Source organism: Lagopus leucura, unplaced genomic scaffold (assembly GCF_019238085.1).
Source record: "Lagopus leucura isolate 7727_CA_CO unplaced genomic scaffold, USGS_WTPT01 Super-Scaffold_73, whole genome shotgun sequence".
In the NCBI taxonomy this organism is placed as follows: domain Eukaryota; kingdom Metazoa; phylum Chordata; class Aves; order Galliformes; family Phasianidae; genus Lagopus; species Lagopus leucura.
Window position 1 is genome coordinate 88,145,825 of NW_024962252.1, and position 22,601 is coordinate 88,168,425.

The 22,601-nt window shown below is 41.1% G+C and overlaps 2 protein-coding genes and 1 long non-coding RNA gene across 5 annotated transcripts; 2 read left to right on the forward strand and 1 right to left on the reverse strand.

The window, feature by feature from the left end:
- Positions 1–1,840: 1,840 nt before the first annotated feature.
- BIRC5 (baculoviral IAP repeat containing 5) lies at positions 1,841–3,082 on the forward strand. The gene is made up of 4 exons (XM_042894844.1): positions 1,841–2,019; positions 2,109–2,218; positions 2,312–2,429; positions 2,605–3,082. The coding sequence occupies exons 1-4, from the start codon at positions 1,903–1,905 to the stop codon at positions 2,686–2,688; spliced, it is 429 nt and encodes a 142-aa protein (XP_042750778.1). The 5' UTR covers positions 1,841–1,902; the 3' UTR covers positions 2,689–3,082.
- A 372-nt stretch (positions 3,083–3,454) lies between these two features.
- Positions 3,455–22,551, reverse strand: DZANK1 (double zinc ribbon and ankyrin repeat domains 1). Of its 3 annotated transcripts, none has more exons than XM_042894798.1 (20): positions 22,319–22,551; positions 21,590–21,743; positions 21,285–21,402; positions 20,813–20,909; positions 19,976–20,085; positions 19,389–19,471; positions 18,874–18,991; positions 17,845–17,958; positions 16,630–16,722; positions 14,788–14,910; positions 12,872–13,036; positions 12,090–12,303; positions 10,296–10,399; positions 8,209–8,283; positions 7,223–7,316; positions 6,254–6,342; positions 5,004–5,084; positions 4,328–4,455; positions 3,986–4,060; positions 3,455–3,750 (listed from the first exon to the last, which is right to left on the reverse strand). In XM_042894798.1, the coding sequence occupies exons 1-20, from the start codon at positions 22,425–22,427 to the stop codon at positions 3,585–3,587; spliced, it is 2,310 nt and encodes a 769-aa protein (XP_042750732.1). In that variant the 5' UTR covers positions 22,428–22,551; the 3' UTR covers positions 3,455–3,584. The 3 variants fall into 3 exon arrangements, with proteins under 3 accessions (XP_042750732.1, XP_042750727.1, XP_042750740.1); XM_042894793.1 differs by having other exon boundaries at positions 3,986–4,104; XM_042894806.1 differs by lacking the exon at positions 21,590–21,743 and having other exon boundaries at positions 3,986–4,104; positions 22,319–22,393.
- LOC122193952 lies at positions 6,202–17,402 on the forward strand. Its single transcript, XR_006183018.1, has 3 exons — positions 6,202–6,275; positions 15,760–15,849; positions 17,382–17,402. It is a non-coding gene; the product is annotated as an uncharacterized LOC122193952 (long non-coding RNA).
- Positions 22,552–22,601: the final 50 nt, after the last annotated feature.

A 22,601-nucleotide genomic window follows, 5' to 3' on the forward strand; every position in this document is an offset into this window, starting at 1 on the left:
AGCTTTCTCTCTGATTTTTTTTTTTTTTCTTTTTACTGCAGAAGAGCAGGAAGTTGGCACTTCTCTCTGCTTTCTGACTGAAGGCTGTCAGTGTGTTTAAGTATGAATCATATTCTCTGCCTTGTTCCTTTTGCATCAAGACCCACAGAGAGCTGCACAACAAATATATGTTTAAAATCTACTGTGTATACCTTTTAGGTACTTGGCTATTGCTATTGTATTGCCTTAATGGACTCTTCATGTTGGTAACAGCAGGAAGGTGGACATGTAGTATGCTTTTGTGTAGCTGATGTGTATCTCCATCCAATCAAAACCAGTGTTAGTGGGAGGAAATAAGAACCCATCCAAGAACTGTGACCTAACATCCATGCACATTTCAGCCTGCTTGATGACTGTGAAAATTTTCCATGTTACTGGTGTTAGGAATTAGCTGTACTTGGAAAGGAAAAAAATGTCTTTTTGAATGGAATTAAAGTAAAGCCCTTCCCTTGAAAGAGCCTATCTGTAGTTATCCTGTTTGCTAAGCTGACTTTCTGTTGTCTTTCTGCACTTGGCAAACCAAATTATGGCAAATAGAGGGATGCTTCCTGCTTCTCTAAGGCGAAATTCCACAGGAGCGCTGGCAGGATTCCCCTGCAGCTACTTCTGTGCTGGGCATCCACTCAGAGGCCGTGCATTCAGGACCTAGCAGGCTATATCCTTGCTGGCCAGAGCAGGCATAAAAGATAATCTGTAGAAGAACAATTCTGCACCACATTCTCAAAGGTGGCTTTTAAGAGTTTGAGGAGCTTCTGGAATGGACTCAGTAAAGGTTATAGGGGCTGGAGATAGCTATTGCTGTTCTGCAGGCTGAGGAGCAAGAAATTGCTCTGCAGCTTGAAGGAGGAGATGACTTGTTTCATGCTTATTTGCCTCTCTTGCTTGAAAAATCAGCCACTTGCCTGTTGTATTTGTTGCATTCCACATCTGTGGGACTGTAGCCTTTAGTTTTGATCCCTTGGTATTATTTTAATGTGCTCTGGGAAACTGTACCCTGTTCCTTAGTGTTGCTTGTGAAAGTCTCAAATGGCTTTGAACTGTTCCCTATCAAGTCCTTTCCTGTTGATCCTAATGGCTTTAGTGAGAAGAAAGTGCAGCTGTCTTAAAGATTGTGTTGCTGATAGTTTGGGCAAAAACAAATGGCGATGATCTTAAAAAGGCATTTGTGACTGGTGAAGGGCACCAGCAAACCAGATCTGAAGGGCACTGATGAAGCTGGCAGTACCTGTTCAGAATGCAGGTGGGGCATATCTTGGATGCTCAAGATGTCTGTTACAGATGATATCTACTTCTCTGCTGGCTGTGTGGGTGAGCACAGCATGCTAAGGAGGCACTATTTGAGCAGAAATTCACCCCTTGCTTTCAGCATGAGTCTTCTGAGGGTGAGATGATGGGGCCAGACTCTTAACAGGCACTGCGTGAGATCAGGTGTGTGCTCACATACGGGCTGGCAGCCCTGTGAAAACACACCAGGGCTGCCAGAGAGCTCTGCCTGCCCTCGCTTGATGAGCTCCAGGACGAGGGAGCTTTTGACGCAGCTGTAAAGCAGCTGCAGGAAAGCTGAGCACCAGATGTCATTTGTGCCTCTTGACATATTGCTGTTACGTGGGAGCAGAGGCTGAACACAGCGAAGCCCAGACCTCTCCAAGCCTTGTGTGTGCTTTGATGCTTCGCAATCGGGGAGCTGCTAGAGATCAGCTTGTCCTGCCCGTTCCTCAGCGCTGGGTGGGCGTTAAGGTTCGCTCCGCCCTAAGCCACGCCGGCAAGGGGGTTGCAGCCCCGCCGCGGACTACATCTCCCAGCAGCCCCCGCGCCGCTCCGTTCCCGCCCTGCCCCGCGCGCCCAACAGCCGCCGTTTGAAAAATGGCGGCTTACGCTGAAGGGCTGCCCGAGGAATGGCTGGTCTACCTCGTCTCCACCCGCGCCGCCACCTTCCGCAACTGGCCCTTCACCGAGGGCTGCGCCTGCACGCCCGAGCGGGTGAGCCTTCCCGGGCGGAAGCGGAGGGATGGGGATAGGGGGGGGCGGCGGGGTCCGGGTGGCGCTGACGGCCTTGGCTGTGCCCGCAGATGGCGGCGGCGGGCTTCGTGCATTGCCCTAGCGAGAACAGCCCCGACGTGGTGCAGTGCTTCTTCTGCCTCAAGGAGCTGGAGGGCTGGGAGCCCGACGACGACCCGCTGTGAGTGGGGGGGGGGTGGGGCCGGGCCGGGCCGGGGAAGGGAGCGGGCGCCGTTACGAACTTGTTGGACGTTGTTTTTGTGGTTTTTTTTAGGGAGGAACACAAAAAGCACTCCGCGGGCTGCGCTTTTGCCGCTCTTCAGAAAGATCCCGCTAAGCTGACAGTGCAGGAGTTCTTGAAGCTGGATAAAAAGCGGGCCAAAAACGTAATTGTACGTACCCCTCGGCAGCGTGCTGTTTCCCTTACCGCCGAGGCTGGAAGAGCTGTTTGCTTTCCGGGCCCGGCTCCCTGCTGCCGCCCTGCCCTGCTTCCAGCCCTTATGGGGCCCTGGTACCGACTGGTGCCCCGTGCAGTAAGGCAGCATAAGGCTTTGTTTTCATTTGCAGAAAAAAGCGATTTCTCAGAAGGAGACTGATATCGAAGATGTAGCCAAGGACGTGCGGCACGCGATAGAGAACATGGGCCCTTAGGCCCCTGTGCTGGGTGTATGTGCCTTGACACTGCCATGCTGTCTGAAAAGCTGTTTCCTGGGACCACTTCTGCAATGGCCACACCTCTGAGTAGCAAAACAGCGCTGAATTCTTCTTTACTTATCTGAGTCTGTCTGAGAAGTACCTGGGATGTGGTGCATTGCATAGATTGTCTTTTTCAGCAGGGATTCTTTTATTCTTCCGTTACTGGTGCTTTTATTTGTTCTTTTTTAAATTCTGTTTTGTAAACTCAGTTCTTCCCATTTGAGAAGTGCTGGTAGCCCTGCTGCAAAAACTTGTGAGAGCTAGCAGACCTTTCCATTTTTGTACTGAATGCTACTGGTACTTATGGTTACTTTTAGAAATAAAAAGGATTGAAACTCCTTTAGGGACATATGATTGTGGTGGCAAATAATGTCTAGTAATACCAAACCATAGTGTGCTTAGTATCCTTACAAGTTTTTGTTAGACTTGGCTGTTGTCTCATGTAGAAGCATTTATAAGTAAAAGAGGAAGGCAATGCAGCAAACTGAACGCAGTTTTAACCTCACAATGGAAAAATAATGGTATCAAAGCCCAGCTTGCAGTGCTGTTGCTCAGGTGTCAGACTGTCTTTAGGAGCAGTCACCAGGTTGCCTTGAAATGTTGCTGTGCCTTGTAAGACAAGGTTGGTCATTCTCCTTGTGTAAGTTAGGGAAGGAAATTTCACCAGTGCGCAGACAGTGAAGAATTATGTTCTGAACTGCTGGGAGTAAGTGGGAGAATATTTTACAAAATAATCAGTTTATTGTATGATTCAGCAAAGTCTGCAGGCCAAACTGAACTGGATGTGCAAGTTTAAGTTCTCTTGAATTTGGAGAACCTTGAGCTCCATCTTGGAGAAAAGGCAGTTGTAATCAAATGCTGACAAGACCAGTGTCCCTTGGTTTTGTGAGGCTATCCAACATTCCCTGTCCAAGCTCACTTGCAAACAATGAAATAATTTCATTACTTCCAGCTGTAACAGCCAAATCATATGCCGATTGTCCTTTTGTATTCTTCTTTTTAATACTTGCATTGCAGCTGTAAGTAAAGAATAGATTGTTTTAAGCTACTTAAATTCATTCCAAGTTACTGGAATTAGCTGAGTTGCTTCTATGTAGGCACTGACGTGGAGTCGCTTAGACTTTCTGGATGCCTCTTCCTGCAAGGCCAGCTGTGAGGGGGCAGCACTGAGTGTTGAGCAGGCTCTTGTCCATCACCACTGCTGCTAGATCTGTGCAGGTACACTGGGTGGATGCCCAGCTGCAGCACTTACCGTAACAGGGCTCGGATACATTCCTTTCCCTCCAGTCCAAGCAGAACTGCCTCATGCAGAGCGGTGTTGTTGTGCCTGCAGGGAAGGAGTCAGCAATGTACTTCTTTGCTAAGGAAACCCTGGTATGCAAGGAAATGTTACAACAGATTAAACTAAGGAAAATTAATAGGAATAGAATATACAAGAAGTTGCACTGATTTCTTTTGTGTGCTTCGATGTGGTTTAGTGTATTAAGTTGAAGTTGATGGGAAAGAAATTAAATAGAACAGTAGATTTTCTAATTGAAATGATACAGGTACATTTTTGGTAAAGACCCAAGGCAGAGAACCACAGCTCACTTACAGTCCTGACTGCTGGTCAATGTCAGCACCTTTCTGTACAAGAAGAGAGATCACTTCTGCATGCCTGTTAAGGACAGCCACCGTCAGAGCAGGTCGGTCCTCAGTGTTGGTGCAGTTTGGGTCAGCTCCCTAGAATGTGCAGGAGGAAGGTAAGTTGTTACAAGCCGTGTTTTTCCACTGTGCTTTCACATTAATATGTTACATCAATTTATATTGGCAAGTGGTCTCTATTTTCAGGACAGAAATATCCAAATTATATTATTGATTCTTCATGTTCTGTCTGAAAACTGTTGTCTCCTAGCTCAGAACCAGAGTATGTGTATGCAACAAGGGCAGTCCAAGCAGATTCCCACAGTCAAGCTGCACTTACTCTACAGCCAAAAAGCAGAGGATGTGTGCTTTGTTTCTTTTCTGCGTAAAGGACTCTACCTCCAACACTCATTTTTTCTTTCTATGTGGCCTTGTGAAACCTAGAGGAGAATGCCTTACAAACCCGCTAAATGGAAATCTGGGGACAAATAATACAAATGTAAAGTAGACGTTTCTCATTTAAAATGTTCCTGAAGATGATTGTACTGTGAGGAGGCTACCTCCTAAGTGTGAAGTTGAAATCACGTGCCAGGCTAATATTCATGCAGTAAGTGGCCAAAGATTTGTAAGGTGAAATGGTAACTTACTTCACTAAGCAACTGTTCTATCAAGGTGATTCTTCCTTTCCCATTCGTACCCAATTCATCCAGTAGTTGCTGGGACTCTGGCTGTGGAAACACAGGGAACTCCCTTACGTTTCACATAGTGGAAATACAAGTAGGATATCTGCATTTGGGTGATGACTGGGAAATGCACACAAAATGTTGTTGAGGGAAGACTGCAGTATAGCTGAGCCTGCATTACCTCAGACCCTTCTGTGGGAATTTCTTTCTGACTCTGAACAAATGTTGGATAACCCAGGCTAATATCTCGCTACTCAAGTCTTCATTGTAAACAGATCTGCAAATGATTAGCTTCACATCAATACACCTGTCCAGAGCTGGACAGAGACTTTCTCACAACAGTCAAATTAAACACAGCATTAGTTCTTTCCTATAGAATCAAAGTCTGAAGCTTCCAGAACTTGTGGGAGCGTGTTACTTACAAAATGTTACAGAACTTATTTAACTAAATACTTAACAATACCGACACCTTTTTCATTTTATTTCTTTCCACCCTTTCACTTTCTTCCCCCCTTTTCAAAAGCCCACGCACTTGACAAACCATTTTCATCTCTGGACTCACATCGCAAAGCTTTACATCTTCCACCTATTGAGTAGGCTGAGTGATCCAAGCACAGATAACTGCACATTTCCCTCTTGAAATAATGAATAAAAGAGTAGGCAGTGCTTCCTGAGTGCTTGGTCTCTAGTGGAAATAGAGGTTTGCTTTTTGCATTAGAGAATGCCTTAGCCGTCTGGCATCTCAGCTTGATGAGAAAACTGAGCTAATTTAAAACTTGTTGCATAGGTTACGTAACCTGTCTTGTTTACAGTTAGACTTTATACAGCAGCTACAGCACGGGATGTTCTGTAGGGTCAGAACCTGGAGGCAACATCGAGGGAAGATGGTAATGCCTCCATCAGATGTTGCTTTTTAGAAAAACCTATAAGAAATCATTCTGCAACAGTATTTACCATTGTGTCATTAAGATAGAATGAATCCAAAACCAGGAATAGTCTCATTAAGCTTTTGGTAGGAAGACAGCTTGACCATTTTCAGTTTTGAAATAAAGGTCAGCCATCAATTTTCAGCTTTTGAATTAAGTTAGACTTCTGTCTCCTTCCTCCCAACTCCATTTCCCCATGTCAGCTTTCTATTTTTATCCTTGGGTGCCCTTTTTCTTGTTAGTGCTGCTCCATATCTAGTTTTTCCTGTACCAGCAGAAGATACGTACCAGGAGATTATCTTCTTTTTCTGTGAGTGTTCTTGATTTTGTTCTCTTTATTTTGCCTCTTGAATATGAAAGATTATGATCTTCTTTGCCTACCAGAAAGGGAAATGAGCAAACAATTCAAAACAGAGTCAGTATCCTAACAAGAACTCAGGGAAAAAGTCTGGAAATAATTGATCCAAAAATATTTCATTTTGTGCTGAAATGAAAGTGATATTTATCAGTTTTCTACAAGAGAAAGTGATGAAACATTTGTTGCAGATCAGACTGGTTTTAACAAAAGGTTTGCACTCGAGCAGACTTAAAAACTTGCTGTTTTGAAATGAAGATTCAGTGAAATATGGAGTTGGAGTGTTTGAATCTCTTAGCTAGCTGCAGCTATTCATTGAGTTTGACTCGGATTAATTGTTTTGACTAAAAGCCTTAACAATTCTTTCAATGCTTTTTAGTTCCCAAATAGTTGAGAACAAGACTAGAGGACATTGAGAATATATATGTACATCCAGTGTTTTTAAAATATATATGCCTCTGTGCAGGAGGGCATTGGAAGATGGAAGTTAAGTGTCACTGAAAACTAGGTCTATAGTTAATGTATTTCATTTCTTATGTTTGCCAAACATACCAAGGCTGAAGTCCCTGGCAGAGCTCAAATGTAGAGATATATTGGCTCCTATTGGAAAACAATACACAAAGCAGCTGCAGTTTTCATCACTAGAATAAAAACATTGCTGTGGCCACAGTTCATTGGCCTTTCCAGCTGTTCTCTGGCTATGAGGCAGACCTGTGAGCTTTTGACAGTCTCCATTGCTGAAATCACAACTCAAACAGAATTTGACACTTAAAGATCAAATTAAGGTACAGAATGTGCACCTTATGTATGTTTGCCTGTCCCAGAATCTAACATTCTAAGCAGCAGTTCCTTATTCTTGACTGCAACATTTATATCACAGTGACAGGAGTAAAGATTCTTACCAGAACTAGGCTGACTGCCATCCTGTTCATCTCTGCCCTCTGTTACGCTGGTCAGGTAATGATTATTGAACTTGACTGGTTTGGTATGAACACCCTGTAGAATGATCAAATGCAGGAAGTTAATCAGATGATGCTATTACAAACTTTGTAGCACAAAAACAGTGGTGGTGCACATTTGAAAAAAACAGCAAACAAGTAGGCTTTCAATATCAGTCTCAGATTACACAAGTATCTGGAATTGAACAGTTTTCTGGCAAGATAATGCACTGTTTCCTTCTAAACTATGTGATAGTGTCTTCTGATTTAAAAAAAAAAAAAAAAAAAGTGATACAACTTCACTTATTGAAATGAAGATTCTTGTCCAAATGAAAGTGCCTCTACCAGCTGAAAGATCTGATTCATTCCTCACTTGTGAAATGCTGTGATGCAGCTTCTCAGGCTGAGCTCTTGAAGATTCTACACAGGAGACAGAGTCTGAATTTTGAATCTTTGAGATGGCAGACTTCCATCTTTGAAAAGCTGGTTTTTGTAACGTGGTGATTCTGGAGGTAGGGATTTTGAGTGTTTGAATAGTATTATAGGAGATCTGGTAAATCTCCAAACTACTGAACATTATTATTAACTGTGTTGCTGAAGAGCACAATATGTAGATGGAAGGAGGTTCTAAGATAAGGTGCTAAGAGGTGCTAGAATGACTGAATATCATCACTAGGAAGAAAAATGTAAATATTAATAGTAAACTAACAAAATGCAAAATGATAGCAACACGACTGTGAAGTCTGGCTTTATCAGATAAAGATACCTGTTGAACCAGCTCCAAAAGAAAACAAAGAAGATTCCTTTCTCTGAGGTGAAGAATTAACATCCTCTGAACAAAATAATACCTTGTTTATACCTGAATTTAAAATATATCAGTGTTACCCTGACTGCTCTAGCAACAACTTTACACCAGCTGCCTGACGATGGGCCTCATCCCCCAAACTGACCTTGTTAATAGCAAGAGCATAATTTAACGTAATAGTGACTTGATGGTCGTTCTCATGGATGGCAGCAGAAGTAATCTGCAGGGAGAGAGCAACCAAGCAACTGTTAATATCTCTTACAAAAGATACATAACAATGAGTCATGGCAATGGGCTGTCAGTATCTATTGTGGAGCCAATACATAAAATCACACATTACTTTTATCTGTTTCTAATACAATAGGAATGCTTCCCATTTAACTGAGCTAATATTTTGAGTAGCTGGGAACGTCAGAATGACTGAAATGCCAAATGTCTGTGTTCTGTAAGAGTACAGTCAATTTCAACCTAGATTTTGCAGTTGTGTGGAAGGTCGTGTTGTTAAGATTCTTTATGCCAAGAGAAATGACTGCTGCTTTAGTTATATCAGTCTGTAGAAGTGCCATCTGTCACAAAACATTGGCAACTTTGAAAAAAAGTTGAGAGGGTACTGCTTACAAAAAGGTCTTGAAGTTACTTATATGTAAGCTCAGGGGATTATAAAGAATTGAAACAAATGTGATACGGTAATATTGCAGCAGACCGAGAATTTTAAGATAAGGTTGGTTATGTTTCCAGTCTTCATTACAACTGAGAAAGAGGCTCAGATAGTTGGCATCTACTTTGAATAACTTCTGTTATTTTTGGGGACAGTGGTTTCAACATATTAGAATGACAAAAGCCCAGGAAAGCAGCAGTAGGCAACTCAGGCTTTCCGACATCACTAGCAAAGGAAACAAGTTGCAGTGGACCTATACCTCACCTGCTGTACCACCTTTATCAAACAGATATTTATAGTTGCATTACAGTTTCTGAACATGTTGGTCTACCAAATATGTCTCAGTGGGTATACAGCTCAGGTACAAAATATTTGAGGGGTTGCTAAACCTTCCAAAAAAAGAACTCTTGCCAAATAACAGATTTCTCACTTCAGTATTCATGAGCTTTTTTTATAGCAATTTCTATGTGCTATACTTGTTTTCTTCATTTTTGTGTCATATCAGTCAGGACAGGATAAGATGCATTGAGTTTGAACTGGAACAAGGTCAGACACAGAAAAGTTTTCCAGTAGCTGTGCCAGTTTAAGGAATTCCTAACCATACCTCTGCCTTCATCCCACCTCCATCTGCTTGCTGCCAACTTTCTTTTATATTAGTACTGATGTTTTTTCTTCCCAGATAGTTTTAGCCTAGGTCACTTTGTTGATCCAGTCCACGGGACATTGTCATTACCACTTGTGCTGGCATCACCTAGGAACAGTTGTGTTGGCTTCACCTAGGAAAGCCTTCATTCAGGGAGGAAGCAACTCCTTAATCCAGCAGGACTGCCAAAGAAAGCAATACAGCACCACAGCTGAACTGCAAAGGATAATTGACTGCAGAAAAGGACTGCCTCGGGCAATTGTGAAATCTCCATTGTTGGTGAGTTTTAAAAGCTTCAAAACAAACATCTGTCAGGCAAAGTTTAGACAGAGTTGAACCTTCCTCAGGACAGGGACCGAGTGGTCTCTGCCATTCAAGCTGTGTTGTCTAGGACTCTAGGAAGAGCCTCCAATTTCTACTTTCTTGCTGTTACAGTCTAATCATTTTAATGCACTTGGGTGCACTGAAGGCCCTATCTCTGGTATGAGAAGAATTCACCGTTCCACTGCTGATACAGTTTATCCTCAAAGTAGGCTATATAACCACAGAGAATTACTGCTATCTGCTGGTGTAATGCAGCTTTGAGCAGGGGCAAGCATATCACCTAAATGCTGTTTCTAGTAGGGCTCATTTAACTGAACAACTACAGAGATGTCCGTGGTCTCTTCTTGATTGCCTGCTCTGGGATTCTGTAAAAGCAGCTGAGCAAGAGCCTTCTGGCTTCTGTCACTTCTCTAACTGAAAAGAGACTGCTGTAGGCAGAAATGAACATTCAGTGACAGACTAAGTGAAAAATGGAACAACAAAAACAAAAATCTCCACATAGAAATGGGTCAAGGTCTAAAGAAAACTGAGATGCTTACTCCAGTGTTTGTCTAGCAGCCAGAATAATCTTTTCATGATGCTTTGGACTGGAAGATATTACTCCTACCTTTCCCATTCGAGGTTCTCCAACCAGTGCTCTGAATTCAAGGTTGTTCTGAGCATAGCTTCTAAGGTGAGCACAAATGTGATCCAGCTGTTTTCTCCAGTAGCCTGATGAGAGAGAGTTAAGCAGGAGAAACATCCCTGACATTATGATTAGTATGTCTTCTACTCATCTGATAATTTATTTTAAATATAGAGGATTTTCACAGAAACATAAAAAAGAGAAAAGGACTGAATTTTTCTTCAGAAAATGTAACTGATCAAGTAAGTTATACTCTTTAAAAAAAAAAAAAAAGGTGGAATACTGTCTCATCCATAAGATATAACTCATTCTTAGGGCAGCTCTGTTCACAACAAAATCATGTCTCAGAGTTCTTCGGAATCAAGACTGGCCCTGTGCAAAGAAGAAACTTTTGATTTCAGGGTGAAAGTACAATAGTACAACTAGCAACTGTACATTTTTGAACGGATTTTTAGTTGATTTGAGGTCACTGACAGCTAACAGTAAGGCAAATCTGAAAGCTGCAGACATAGTAATGGAGCCTAAATGGCATCCTGCTCTATGTGACTCAATCTCCAAATACATGCATTTCAATTATGTATGGGAGAGTGTATGAAAAGCTTAAGCATTCCCATTTTTTTTGCCTCTCCAAATCTCTAGAACATATTTGGTCTATATAAGGAAGCTTTCACTGGGTGACAGTATATAGTCCTGTTGATGCATGTACTTTCAAGCCCTTCATTAAGCTTACCGCCAAGGTAAAAGAACAGCATAAAAACTTGATGTGACAGACATTGATTTTTTCAGAATGAAATACATTCCTCAGCCCTTGGCAGGCTCTAATGGAGAATGTAGTTTTAACACAGCTGTCTGTTCTAAAGTCAGATAAAAATTAGCAAATCTGGGGTTGCTCAAAAGCAGTTCAGAATTTCTTCTCAATCTTTCCTAGTGAAAGTTGTTCTCTCACAAGTCAAAAGCTGCACCACTAACTGCCAATCCTTTATTATCTCTGATTAAATTAAGCTCTCTGACATGCTGAGTTAAGTCAGATGCTGTCTTTCCTACAGTGATGTCACCAAGATAAAATGTCACATTTTAGAGCCAAAGAGTAAGGAAACTGCAGTACTGATACAGCAGTGTCTGTATGGACAGTCTCTGCAATGAGTGATGTACTGATACCTCTGGGAGCTGTAAGATGGAGACTGCCAGAGCTCTCAACGTTTTTACCAACCCAATCTTTGTAATGCTTTTAAGAGTCTCTTTCCCTAGTTTAGTTTATTTTTCTTCTAAAATGTCTATTTCACAACACCATTCCACACAAATTCTTCACATAGACAAGCCTCATATCATATTTTTCAAGAGCTAACCCTCAGTGCCTCAGAATTCTGTTCAATAACATTTCCAACAGGCTCCATTGCTGTACTCCTTGAGCCTATCTTTCACCGTGGAATAGGATTTGTTCACTGGTTTCCAGCCCAGATACAGGGCACATTTGTCCCTGGTCTTTTAGGATCTGAGGTAATCAAACTATTAGCACTCTAGGAAGACTGCTCTAGACTCATTAGCTACAATTTTATTATTGCTGACACGCTTTCTTTTAGCTATTTTGGTGATTGGATTTCTAAGGCCCTTCATTTACAAGAGACTGGTTGGAAGACAGGCTTGTAAGGATGTCAGTCAGTGATGGCCCATGGCATAGACTGTCACCTATTGAATTAAAACAAGGTCATATGTCAGGGCTTTGTTTTGAATAAGAGTTGTTGTTCACGATCACATAAAATCAAAGCTCTTGCTAACCTTTTCCAGGACTTATAGCTGTCAGGAGAGGCTTATGATCACTCATCTTTTGCAGCTTTTCTTTGTGTAAAACCAGCTCAAGTTCCTTCTTTTCCAGCAGTTTGCTAGATGGGTAAAAAAGTCCAACGGTTTGGGTTCCTTTATGTTCTGTTCTCGATTTGGGGAAGGAAGTAGGAAGAGGCTGCCAGGCAATTTGAGCTTGAAGTGATTTAGGCTGTACAGGGTGGAGAGGAAGAAAAAGTCTAATGTAATTAGATGGCTTACAGCTAAAACAGTATAAAAATTGTAAAAGAATGACAAAGCTAGAAGGGAGAGTTATTAACAATTGTTGGTTACAGTTGTCAGTCAGTAACTATGATGCAATTTATCACAAATATTTGAGAAAGAAAAACTCTTTGTGACTGTCAGCAGAATCAGGTCACTTAGTTGGCCTTGCTAACTTTCAAGGCAGAGTCACACATTCATGAAGTAGTGCCTTATATTAGCAGGACGCAAATAATTTACAAGTACTAAGATAAAATTTCTTAAAGAATGAAGACTTTTGAAAAGCTGCTTGTTTCTCATTTTGATATTTAAATAAGACTGGATTAAAGCCTTTGGCTAAGTCCACATTTATGAAGAAGATAGTTATCAGTAGAAATATGGTTGGTTTTGCTCTTGGCGTGCTCACAGAGCGCATCTCAAAAAGGAAGTGCATAGAGTTAGGTTAGTCTGCTGTTGGTGTAGATCAGTACGTCTTTTAGCCATATTCAAGCCTGGCTTTGAATTTCTGTGTGTCTTACCTCAGAAAATCTCAGTGAGTCTCCAGAATCCATGAGAACTCCATTTTGAGAACTCAACCTTGATGGGGGCTCTATGTAAACACCACAGGACCCACAGAACCGAGCATATGGACGAGTTTTTGTACCACACTTGTAACAAGTAAAGTAGCATGGCGGAGGGTCAGGCTGGAAAGTTTAACGAGACACTTGTGACTACAGAAATACAACACACAGTTTGGGAGAGGAAAGCTATTACGTGAATTAAAAGGCAGTAAAATAACACTATCTAAAGCTATTAGATTAGAAACATTAACCAAGATACCAGATGACTAACACTGGTAGATACAAGACTGACTCTTCAGCAATCTCAGTGCCACCATATGAGAGAAACATGTTTTCTGACAGATCTAGTCCAACTCCCCTGCAATGAATAGGGACACCTACAGGTAGGTCAGGTTGCACAGAGCCCTGTACACCCTGACCTTGAATGTTTGCAGGGATAGGGCTTCCACCACCTCTCTGGGGAACTTGTTCTTCTGCCTCACCACCCTTATTGTAAAAAAAAAACTTCTTTCTTATATCCAATCTCCCTCCTTTTAGTTTGAAACCTTCTCCTGTCACAACAGACTCTGCTGAAGAGCCTGGCCTCTTCTTTCTTACAGCCCTCCTTCGGCTACTGAAAGACCGCTCTCAGGTCTACCTGGAGCCTTCTCTTTCTTCCTCAGGCTGAACAGCCCTAGCTCTCAGCCCATCCTTGTGTTAAGGGTGTTCCATTTCTTGGATCGTTTGTGTGGCCCTCCTGTGGTTGTGCTCCAACAAATCCACATCTCTCCTGTGCTGAGGACTCCACATCTGGACACAGCACTCCAGGTGAGGTCTCACAGCAGAGGGGCAGGATCACCTCCCTCACCCTGCTGGCCACACTTCTTTTGATGCAGCCCAGGATACAGTTGACTTTCTGGGCTGTGTGGGCACATTGCTGGCTCCTGTTCAGCTGCCACCCACCAGAATGCCCCGGTTCCTTTTCAACAGAGCTGCACTCTATCCTTACATCCCTCAGCTTGTGCTGATAGTAGGGGTTGCCATGGCCCAGGTGCAAGACCTTGACCTTGTTGAACTTCATGAGGTTTTCCTGGGCCAACTGCCAGAGCCCATCTGGGTTTCTCTGAATGGCATCTCATTCTTTGGGTCTGTCAACTATATCACACAGCTTGGTGTCATACACAAACTTGCTGAGGATGCACTTGATCCCACTGTTGATGTCACTGATGAAGATATTAAAGAGTAGTGGTCCTGGTACTGACCCCCTGTGTTTGCATATAGGGGAATGTTTTCAGTTTTATGTAGACTCAGCTCACAGAAACAAACAAAAAAGTATTATACTCTGGGAAAATAATCTTATCTTGAAATGCTGTATTAATAAAATACACGCTGAAAGAAACTGTTCATATTGATTGTACCATGCAAAAAATTTTACTGAGCATTCATTGAGAATGTATTTCTCTTTACTTAAGGCCTTCAGCCAAAACAGTTGCATGCATCATCTCATCTCTGGTAGCTGCCTGAAAAGACAGATGATCATAGCCCAGGATGTAGGAATGTAGGAAAACTTGAGTAATGTTAGTGTATGCTTTAACTCTTAATGAATAAGTTACTTTGGCAGAGTGCGTGGCTACTGCATCTCAACAGATGGAGTAAGGTGATGCTCACTGATCCATGGCAATTTATTTACATCTCTAAACTCTTTAGTCATTGACTAAAGTGGAGTCAAGATATAACCTCAGCCTTTATTTTTTCTTTATCCTGTGTGCTTTAAGCAAGTGTCTTGATAGTAGTAACTATGTGCTATCTGACAAGAGCTTTGCAAAGAGAAAATTGTAATTGCTGCAGCTCACAGATGAGCGAAAACAGATTGGTCAACAAAAAGACCAGCGTACCTTGGCTCCACACCAGTCACAGAAACGTGCATCACAGTGGTTCACACGATTGCATTTTGAGCAGAATACTGTCTTCCCTTGCTGACTGGTGTAAGGTGGGGGAGGATCTCTTCCCAACGTGGGCTAATAAAACAAGGTAAGCATTAGGTAGAAAACAGTTCTTACAAAGAAAAGTTCAATGGCTAAATAAGGTGAAACAGGAAAGCAAGCTGTGTTGATAACATAAAATTCAGCCTAAAGGAATTATTTCAACATAGAATAAGCAACAGACTGACTTTGCTCTAACTTGCCACTTTTGTATTTGCAAAGCCACAATAAAATGTGGTACTAATTAATTTACTGTTTGTTTTAGTACAAAATAGTGCAAAAAAAAAAATCTGCAATCTTGTTCTTTTACGGTGCATGCTTATTCATATGGCTCCATGCATAAGTATATTTGGAATCAACAAGGAGGTTTCTCTCCTGGTAAACATGTACTTTGAAATTCAAAACACAAGAGTTCTTTTTCTCAGTACCTTTTAAAAGCTTTCCTGGAGTATGTTAGGAAAGTGTGTTCAGACAGCGAATTTTCACTCAGCTGATATCTGCCACGTGGATATTTTTTTTGCACACATTCACCTCATACAAGTTATATATTACCTACTTTTTCAACTACAATTTACTTACACGGTATGCAAAAGAAAGATTTTTTTTTTCATCTGAAACTTCCAGAGGCTGAACATAGATCCTAACTAGGACAAATAGGCATAAAATGTTTTATTAGGTTTTGCTTCAGGGAACTAACAAGTCTAAACATGTTCTACATCTAAATTATTTAACAATCATAAATAGCTATATCAGTATTATTACTAATGATCAGTTAATCAGTTATTCAGGAATTACTCTTGGTTATCACCAATCAATATTAACAGTAAAGTTTGTAGAACATTGATGATTAAATGAGCATTTAACTTTCTTTCTTGGCCATTACAGAGCTCATTGTTCAAGTCACATGCCCAACTTTATGCAGTTACACATTAATGCCTACATTCAGTGAAGCAGTTAAACACATGATCTTCTTAGGTAAGTAAGTACAGATTCCTACTGAAGTTCACTTTGAAGTGACACCTCACTGGCTGTACCAGAGACCTTTGCATCTAGCTACTGATGGTTTTAAAACTCAGGATGTTGCCATAATGATCAGATTTTTACTTGCAAATTGTTATTCTCTCGTTTCTACTTGAGAATCTGAAGAAGTGAAATGTATCCTAAGCTTTTCATACAAGATTTCTCTCTCCCAAAGTAAAACTAAAATTCTTCCAAGGTATTCAATAAGCAAACTAAAATGAGATCTGAAGCAAACATCAATTTTAGAGGGAACAGTTACTTTTTTTTGTGCAGAGTCAGCACCAAATACAAACATGGGAACTTCATCTACATAGGGGCAGCAGCAGATGGAGATAACAAAAATAATGTAAAAAGCAATTTTGTTTTCACAAAGTAACTTAAATCAATGAGAACGATCTTCTAGTTCTCTATTGCAATTAAAAATAATTTGAATACCAGCAGGACTCCCATGGAGTCACAGCTACCTGTTTTTAAAGAGCATCCTGAGTTTTGACAATGGCATTTCCAGTCCTGATTTCCACAGGAGAAATTTGAAAGTATAGGATACATTTGCATAATGCTGAGCTTGTCCTTTGTGATGGTGCATCTGTGGGATCACTGATCCACAATATGGCATGTGGGTGGGATCCTCTGCTTTTGTAACATAGGCACACAGGGACATGACTTCTGCTTTGAAAAGCAAATAATTTTATGGTTTGATTTCAGTAATGCTACCGCAGCCGATACAAGCCTTACCATCTGTGTTTCAGGCAGTTTGCTTTCACAGGTCACGCAACGTTTAAGGTGAAGAGGATTTCCTGTGCCACATGCCTGACAAATTACTTTGCCCTTTTAAATAAAGAAAGAATACATTTCATACAGTATTTGAAAACAGTGAACAACAATCATAGCAAGAGGACTTTATCTTAGAAATTGCTGTGCTTATTCAGCTCTGCAAGTAGAAGAGACTAAGTCTGTGCTGTGGGCTTCAGATTTTTGTTAAGCTGTATTGCCTGATTGTCACACATCTGCATATCTTTGTGCCAGTTTTATTTTATTTAATCTACAGTACAATTCACTCGAGATCCAGTATCAATACCTGCAGACCCTTCAAATCATTAGTGTCAGCTTGTTCAGTCACTGCGCTCATGCACAACAGAGGCAGCCATATTTGCAAGGAAAAAACAAAAGCCTTGTTTTGTCAATTATGTGTTCCTGTGCTTGTCAGCCCTGCCTCAGGGGCTGCTTCACAGGGTTGCTAGGAACTTTTATTCCACTTTATTCTTAGCTTAAAGCCCTCCTTATCTGGTCAGCCTGATAAAAGATAGTTTGCTAGCCAAGATACCCTTGCCCTGTTTAATGAGGTGGATCCCATTTCTTTTAAGGAAATGTTGATCCTCAAGCAAGGTCCTGTAATCAGAGAAACTAAAACCCTTTTGTCAACAGCTCCACAACCAATTGCTGATGTGTAATATCAGTCCCCACTTCACAACCTATTCCCTCAGCAGCACGACTGAGGAAGGTTCCCATGGTCCACATGCCCGCACGTGGGGAGTATTTTGTAGGGCCAATTTTGTCCAGTTAAAGCTATCAGCACTCTCAGATCACTGACCAAGACCGCCCTGATCCTTCCAGCTGACCTCTACTGAGCACTCACAATCACATGAGGTAAGCAGAGTAATCAGAATATACTTAATACACTTTAGTGATAAGATGATCCCTACTAAATACAATTCCATGCATTCCTGTCACTGGAGCTTCTACCTCAGGTGCTCTTCAGCGTGCTGTCCTGAGCTTGTGTGTTTTTGTCTTTAATAATTATTCCTATCCAAGCTTTTTTAACCCTACTAACTCTTAATGCTGCTTTAAGGTATTTCACGTTAGATTCAAAATATCCATAGAGTTGTCACCTGTTAAAGAAATGCATGCCAGGAGTTAAATTACTGAGCTGTTATATTTATTTTCAGTTACCTTAAAGCAGGTGTTGGTCTGGGGCTGCAGTTGTGGATCTATTGGTGACTCACACACAATGCAGGTGGGCGTATTCATTGGCACGAGATGTTTGCATTCAAGACACGGTGCCATCTGAAAGAAAAAATGTATCACATCTTATTAAGGAGATCATTAAGGTTATCGTGAGATCATTAATGATACTGTGACAGTTTGCCACGATATTGTCATTAATGTCACAATATTGTATCTTCTATATCTTGCTCATTAGAGTTTCTATCAGCAGCAAAGTCAGTGGACTGACAGCAAAAAACAAAAGTTGACATTGATCAAAGAGAATGCTTTACTGATACATGTGCCAGGAAGGTGCTAAGTTACTTCACAGTCAATTTAAATGCTATCATAATGTGTGTAGGCAGCTCAAGTCGTTGTAACTATGAACTACAGAGGTTCTCAATATTTTCAGTCATCTCCTGAAACTACGGCATTGTCTCAGACAAGACATCTTTCTGAGGATACAGGAGGAAAAAAACAACACCACTGACTCATTAGATAGGGTTATTATCTCCTGGGAAGAGCTTATGGAATACAGTTACAGACATAACTGCAAAAACTCAGAGTGTTCTGACATACACACCACTGTTCAAATTTTCAGGCATATTAGATGGATCTTCTACAGCTGTGGCATAGACACTAGTTACTAGCTAACTAACCTCACTAGTTAGCACTGAAATAAGATGCATACGCAGCTCCTGAAGATGCAGTCGTTGTTGCAGGATGAGGAGGAATCTGAATTTGGTGATGTTTCCTGGCACAAGTGAATAAAATACAATTTACTTTTATAAAGTTGTCCTTATTAAAATGTGGCACCTGCAGCAATCCAGTTAATTTTGCCCTCCATTGAATAACTACTTTGGTGCCACTGCTGAAATTTCCAAACAAAGTAAGAAAAAGAACTTCTCCAATGAAAGAGTGACTAAACAACGAACATGTAATTTGCTGAGGAAGTTCCTCCACAGAGGATTCATTGTGTTACGATGTTTTGCTGACCTGTGCTCCTTCAGGAGATGGGAAGCGGCGCACTGTCATGGGTGGGATAGGAGAGCCACATTCCTGGCAGAAGTGAGCCGAGGGGTCAGACAGGCGAGGTGCAGAGCAGTATGCACATCTGAAAACAACAGCAAGCTGGCTGATCTTGTTTTGGTGACGTACTGGTGGGTAACAGTGAAAAATCTGGAACCATTTGTGTCTGGACTTAGGCCGCTGATTTGTAAATTGTGGCTCCTAGTCTATGGTGGCTCACCAGGCCGTTCCCCAGTGTCTTTTGCAGGAGGCTGAACAATGAAGAGCTTTGCAAGGTGGAAGCTCTCTGGCTGCTGCTACAAAGTTTCATGATTTTTACTCACCATATAAGGTCTACTGACACCTGAGCTGTGTCACCTACTGTGAGTAGCTGTTTTGCTTTTCTTATTTATAGCAGAGTCTCACAGCATCATCAACTTGGTTGTTGGAAGCAATTGCTCTGTTTCTTTCTAAGGACAAAGATGTCAATGGAAGTCATTCACCTGAGGAAATCTCTCTCTCTCTGGATCCTTGCCACCTGTGTGCTTGCTAGGCTCTTCCGGCTGGGCACTGCAGAACTGGCAAACTGAAATAGAGGTAATTCTTTTGCATTAATTAATGTTTGCCAAATGCATACAAAATGCACATGAATGCATCTAGCTAATACAGCTACAGACATGTGATTTGAGACAAAGTGCATTGAAACATACTGCTTTAAGGAATATCTAATACACTTCCCATTAGCTGTATTAGTAACCCAGAGATTCTTAACAAAAAATAAAATTGTCACATCCACAACAGGATGTTTAAATCTTAGGTTTTAAACATTTGTTAATTGCAGTTTCAGTAATGTATTAGAAAGGGAATTGGAACAGTGCAGGCATTGGTAATTTGTCATGCTTGGTTTTGTCAGTACTGATAACTGCTTTCCTACTGAAGTGTGCCTTTACCCATAACTTTAAATCAGTACTGTACAGAGCAGCCAAAGGCACTAGTTTCTGAGAGGCTGTATAAAAATGATCACAGATTTTCACATCTTTCTCTTTTCTGGACAGACTTGTGCAGTTTTCCTCCATGCCCCTTTCCTTGCCTGTAAGGACTCTGTTGGTAGTGCTGAGGAATCCTCTCCATAGCCTGCTGTTCCCAAAGGGCTGCTCAGGAGCTGTGGTCCTTGCAGGGGCTTTCTTTCTGTTTCCAAGTCTAAAATCAAAGACTTGTTATTCTACTGGTATTCACTTCATACAGTTAACATATATGTCAATATGACTATTTCATACTCTCAAATTTAAAATTTCAATAGGCAAGCATATTTCTAGTCATTCATACCTGATTTTCACATCCATATTCTGGGTTAAAACAAACTGCGTGGAATTACAGGAAATTAAACTAGAAGAAACCTCTTTCCTTTCCAAAAGAGCTTCCTTTTATATTTTCCTCAATTTAGTTTTTTTTTCCTTCCTGCATTTCAAAAACCAAGAGTAAAATGCACAAACATTAATGTGATTCCCTGCTCTTGAACACTTCCATTGCTGTTAGCACAGGCTAACAGCCTTTATGTATAAAAATCCATCAAGCTTTCATTTCTGCTTTGTGGATTTATTTAAAATCTTACTGCAAATAAATTTGCAATCCTGTCAATTTAATGTCATTTTCTTGTACAAGATTGAGCATTCTTATGTTGCTCAGAAATGAATCACATTTTTTTTTTCTTTTTAATAAGCAACCTGGTATGCATAGAAGGCAATTTTTGTTCCCTATGTGCAGTGTTGAGAAATGGAAATTGGATTTCTCAGAAGATGTTTTGTCCACTGAGATGTTTTTTAGAATTATCTATATTTTAACAATGACATTAGATGAAAATCTTGCACTGTATTTTCAGCTAAGAGAAAAAAAAAGTCTATTCTGATTTCCTGCAGCAATACCATACCTTGAAATTCCTGGGGTGATTCACTCCAGGCAGGCTTGATTTCCACATCCAGACCATTTTTCTTTAGTTTTGTAGTAAACATTTCATCTTCCTTCTCCTAAGAAGTGGTTTCATTTGGAATACATAGGATTGGTTGCTTTTTGTTCTAATCCTTCCTTGCTGTAGTTATTTGTTATGATTTTAAAGCCATATAATTAAAGTATTTATTTTCATTGTAAGCATTTGAAAAATTTAGAGGATAAATGTATTTTAAGTATATTTAACCCAAATTGGTCATGACAGAACAGTGAGAAAAGAAAAAAACATTTCATTTTATAAATTTCATTTTATAAAAAGGATTGAGGCTGCAAAGATGAGCAACGGGGAAAATAAAATATGTAAAAAATACAGGCAGTCAAGGTTTAATCTCTAAGCACTATCATACATCAAACTTTCTATATTCAGATGAGAGATTACAATTGCTAAAACTTGCCTGTGTTGTGACATCTTTTAGGAACTTCTTGTCGTCGTCTTCCATAGAGAAGAGGATGTTTGGTTGCTTGTACTCTACTAGAAACACCTTTGTTACAACAGCACTCTCCCTGCAGTCCCTGAAAGTCAATGAATAAACTATTAATGAATAAAAAGCATTATGAGAAAGCAACCCAGAAATCTCCTGGCCAGGGAGATTGCTGCCTCTTGTTTGCTAAGTACAAACTTCATTAGACCGCACGGCTTCAAGCCTCTGCTGCTTTTTGTCCCATCCAGAACAGAAATAAATTAGACCAGGATACTTACTTGGTAACTGCAAGAGCCTTGACTGTTATTTTCCCAACTGGTAACGTGATAGGACTCTTATACTTAAAAGTGTTATGCTCTCCATAGCCAGGTTTCCTAAAAAGTTCTGGTTTACTTCCATCTAAAGTGTAATAAATAGAGACCTCAGGTGTATCTGAACAACACAGAGAAAGTAATTAGCCAAACTGTGCAGGAACTGGAAAAAAAACCAAACATCATCTCTACAACTCTGGAAATATCCAGTACTGTGCTTGATTTTCTCACATAATGAAGCAATTACATAAAAGTTCAGAACAAAACTGTCCTGAGACTAGCTGTTGAGAGCACTAATATACTAAAATCAGTATATTTTAGTATATACTGACTAAAGTCAGTAATATTGTTTGCATGTAAAAAAAAATGCTGGTGCAAGTATATTGGGTGTACCCAAATAGGTAATATTGCAGGGTACTTAAGGAAGATCATAAACTGCAACAGGCTGCCCAAGGAGGCTGTGGATGCCCCATCCCTGGAGGCATCCGAGGCCAGGCTGGATGTGGCTTTGGGCGACCTGCGCACAGCAGGGGGTGGAACTGGATGATCATTGTGGTTCTTTTCAATACAGGCCATTCTGTGATCCTATGATAAAGATCGCAAAGACCACAATCATCTGCAAACAACGGTATGGAGATTAAGGTTCAAACGATCGCATAACAAAAGGTTCTATGGAGGCAAAGCTGCAGTTCGTACCTGACTTTATTTCTAGCCGAGTGCTGGTGTCTATCCGGTGCTTGGCCCGCCCTGGAAGAGGGCTCCGAAGGGGTATGACCTGCGGCACCGACACAGAGCCCGCCGTCATCCTTCTCAGCGGTGATCTCTAAACTGGAACGACAACAGAAAAGCAGACGATGATTTTTCTTGACAACAGTGCGATCTGAGCCTACGCGTCCCGCTGCTCGGCAACCGGCACCGTCGCGCGCAAGTGACGTCACCTCAACGCGCCGGCGCGATTCGCCGCGATTCGCCGCTCGGC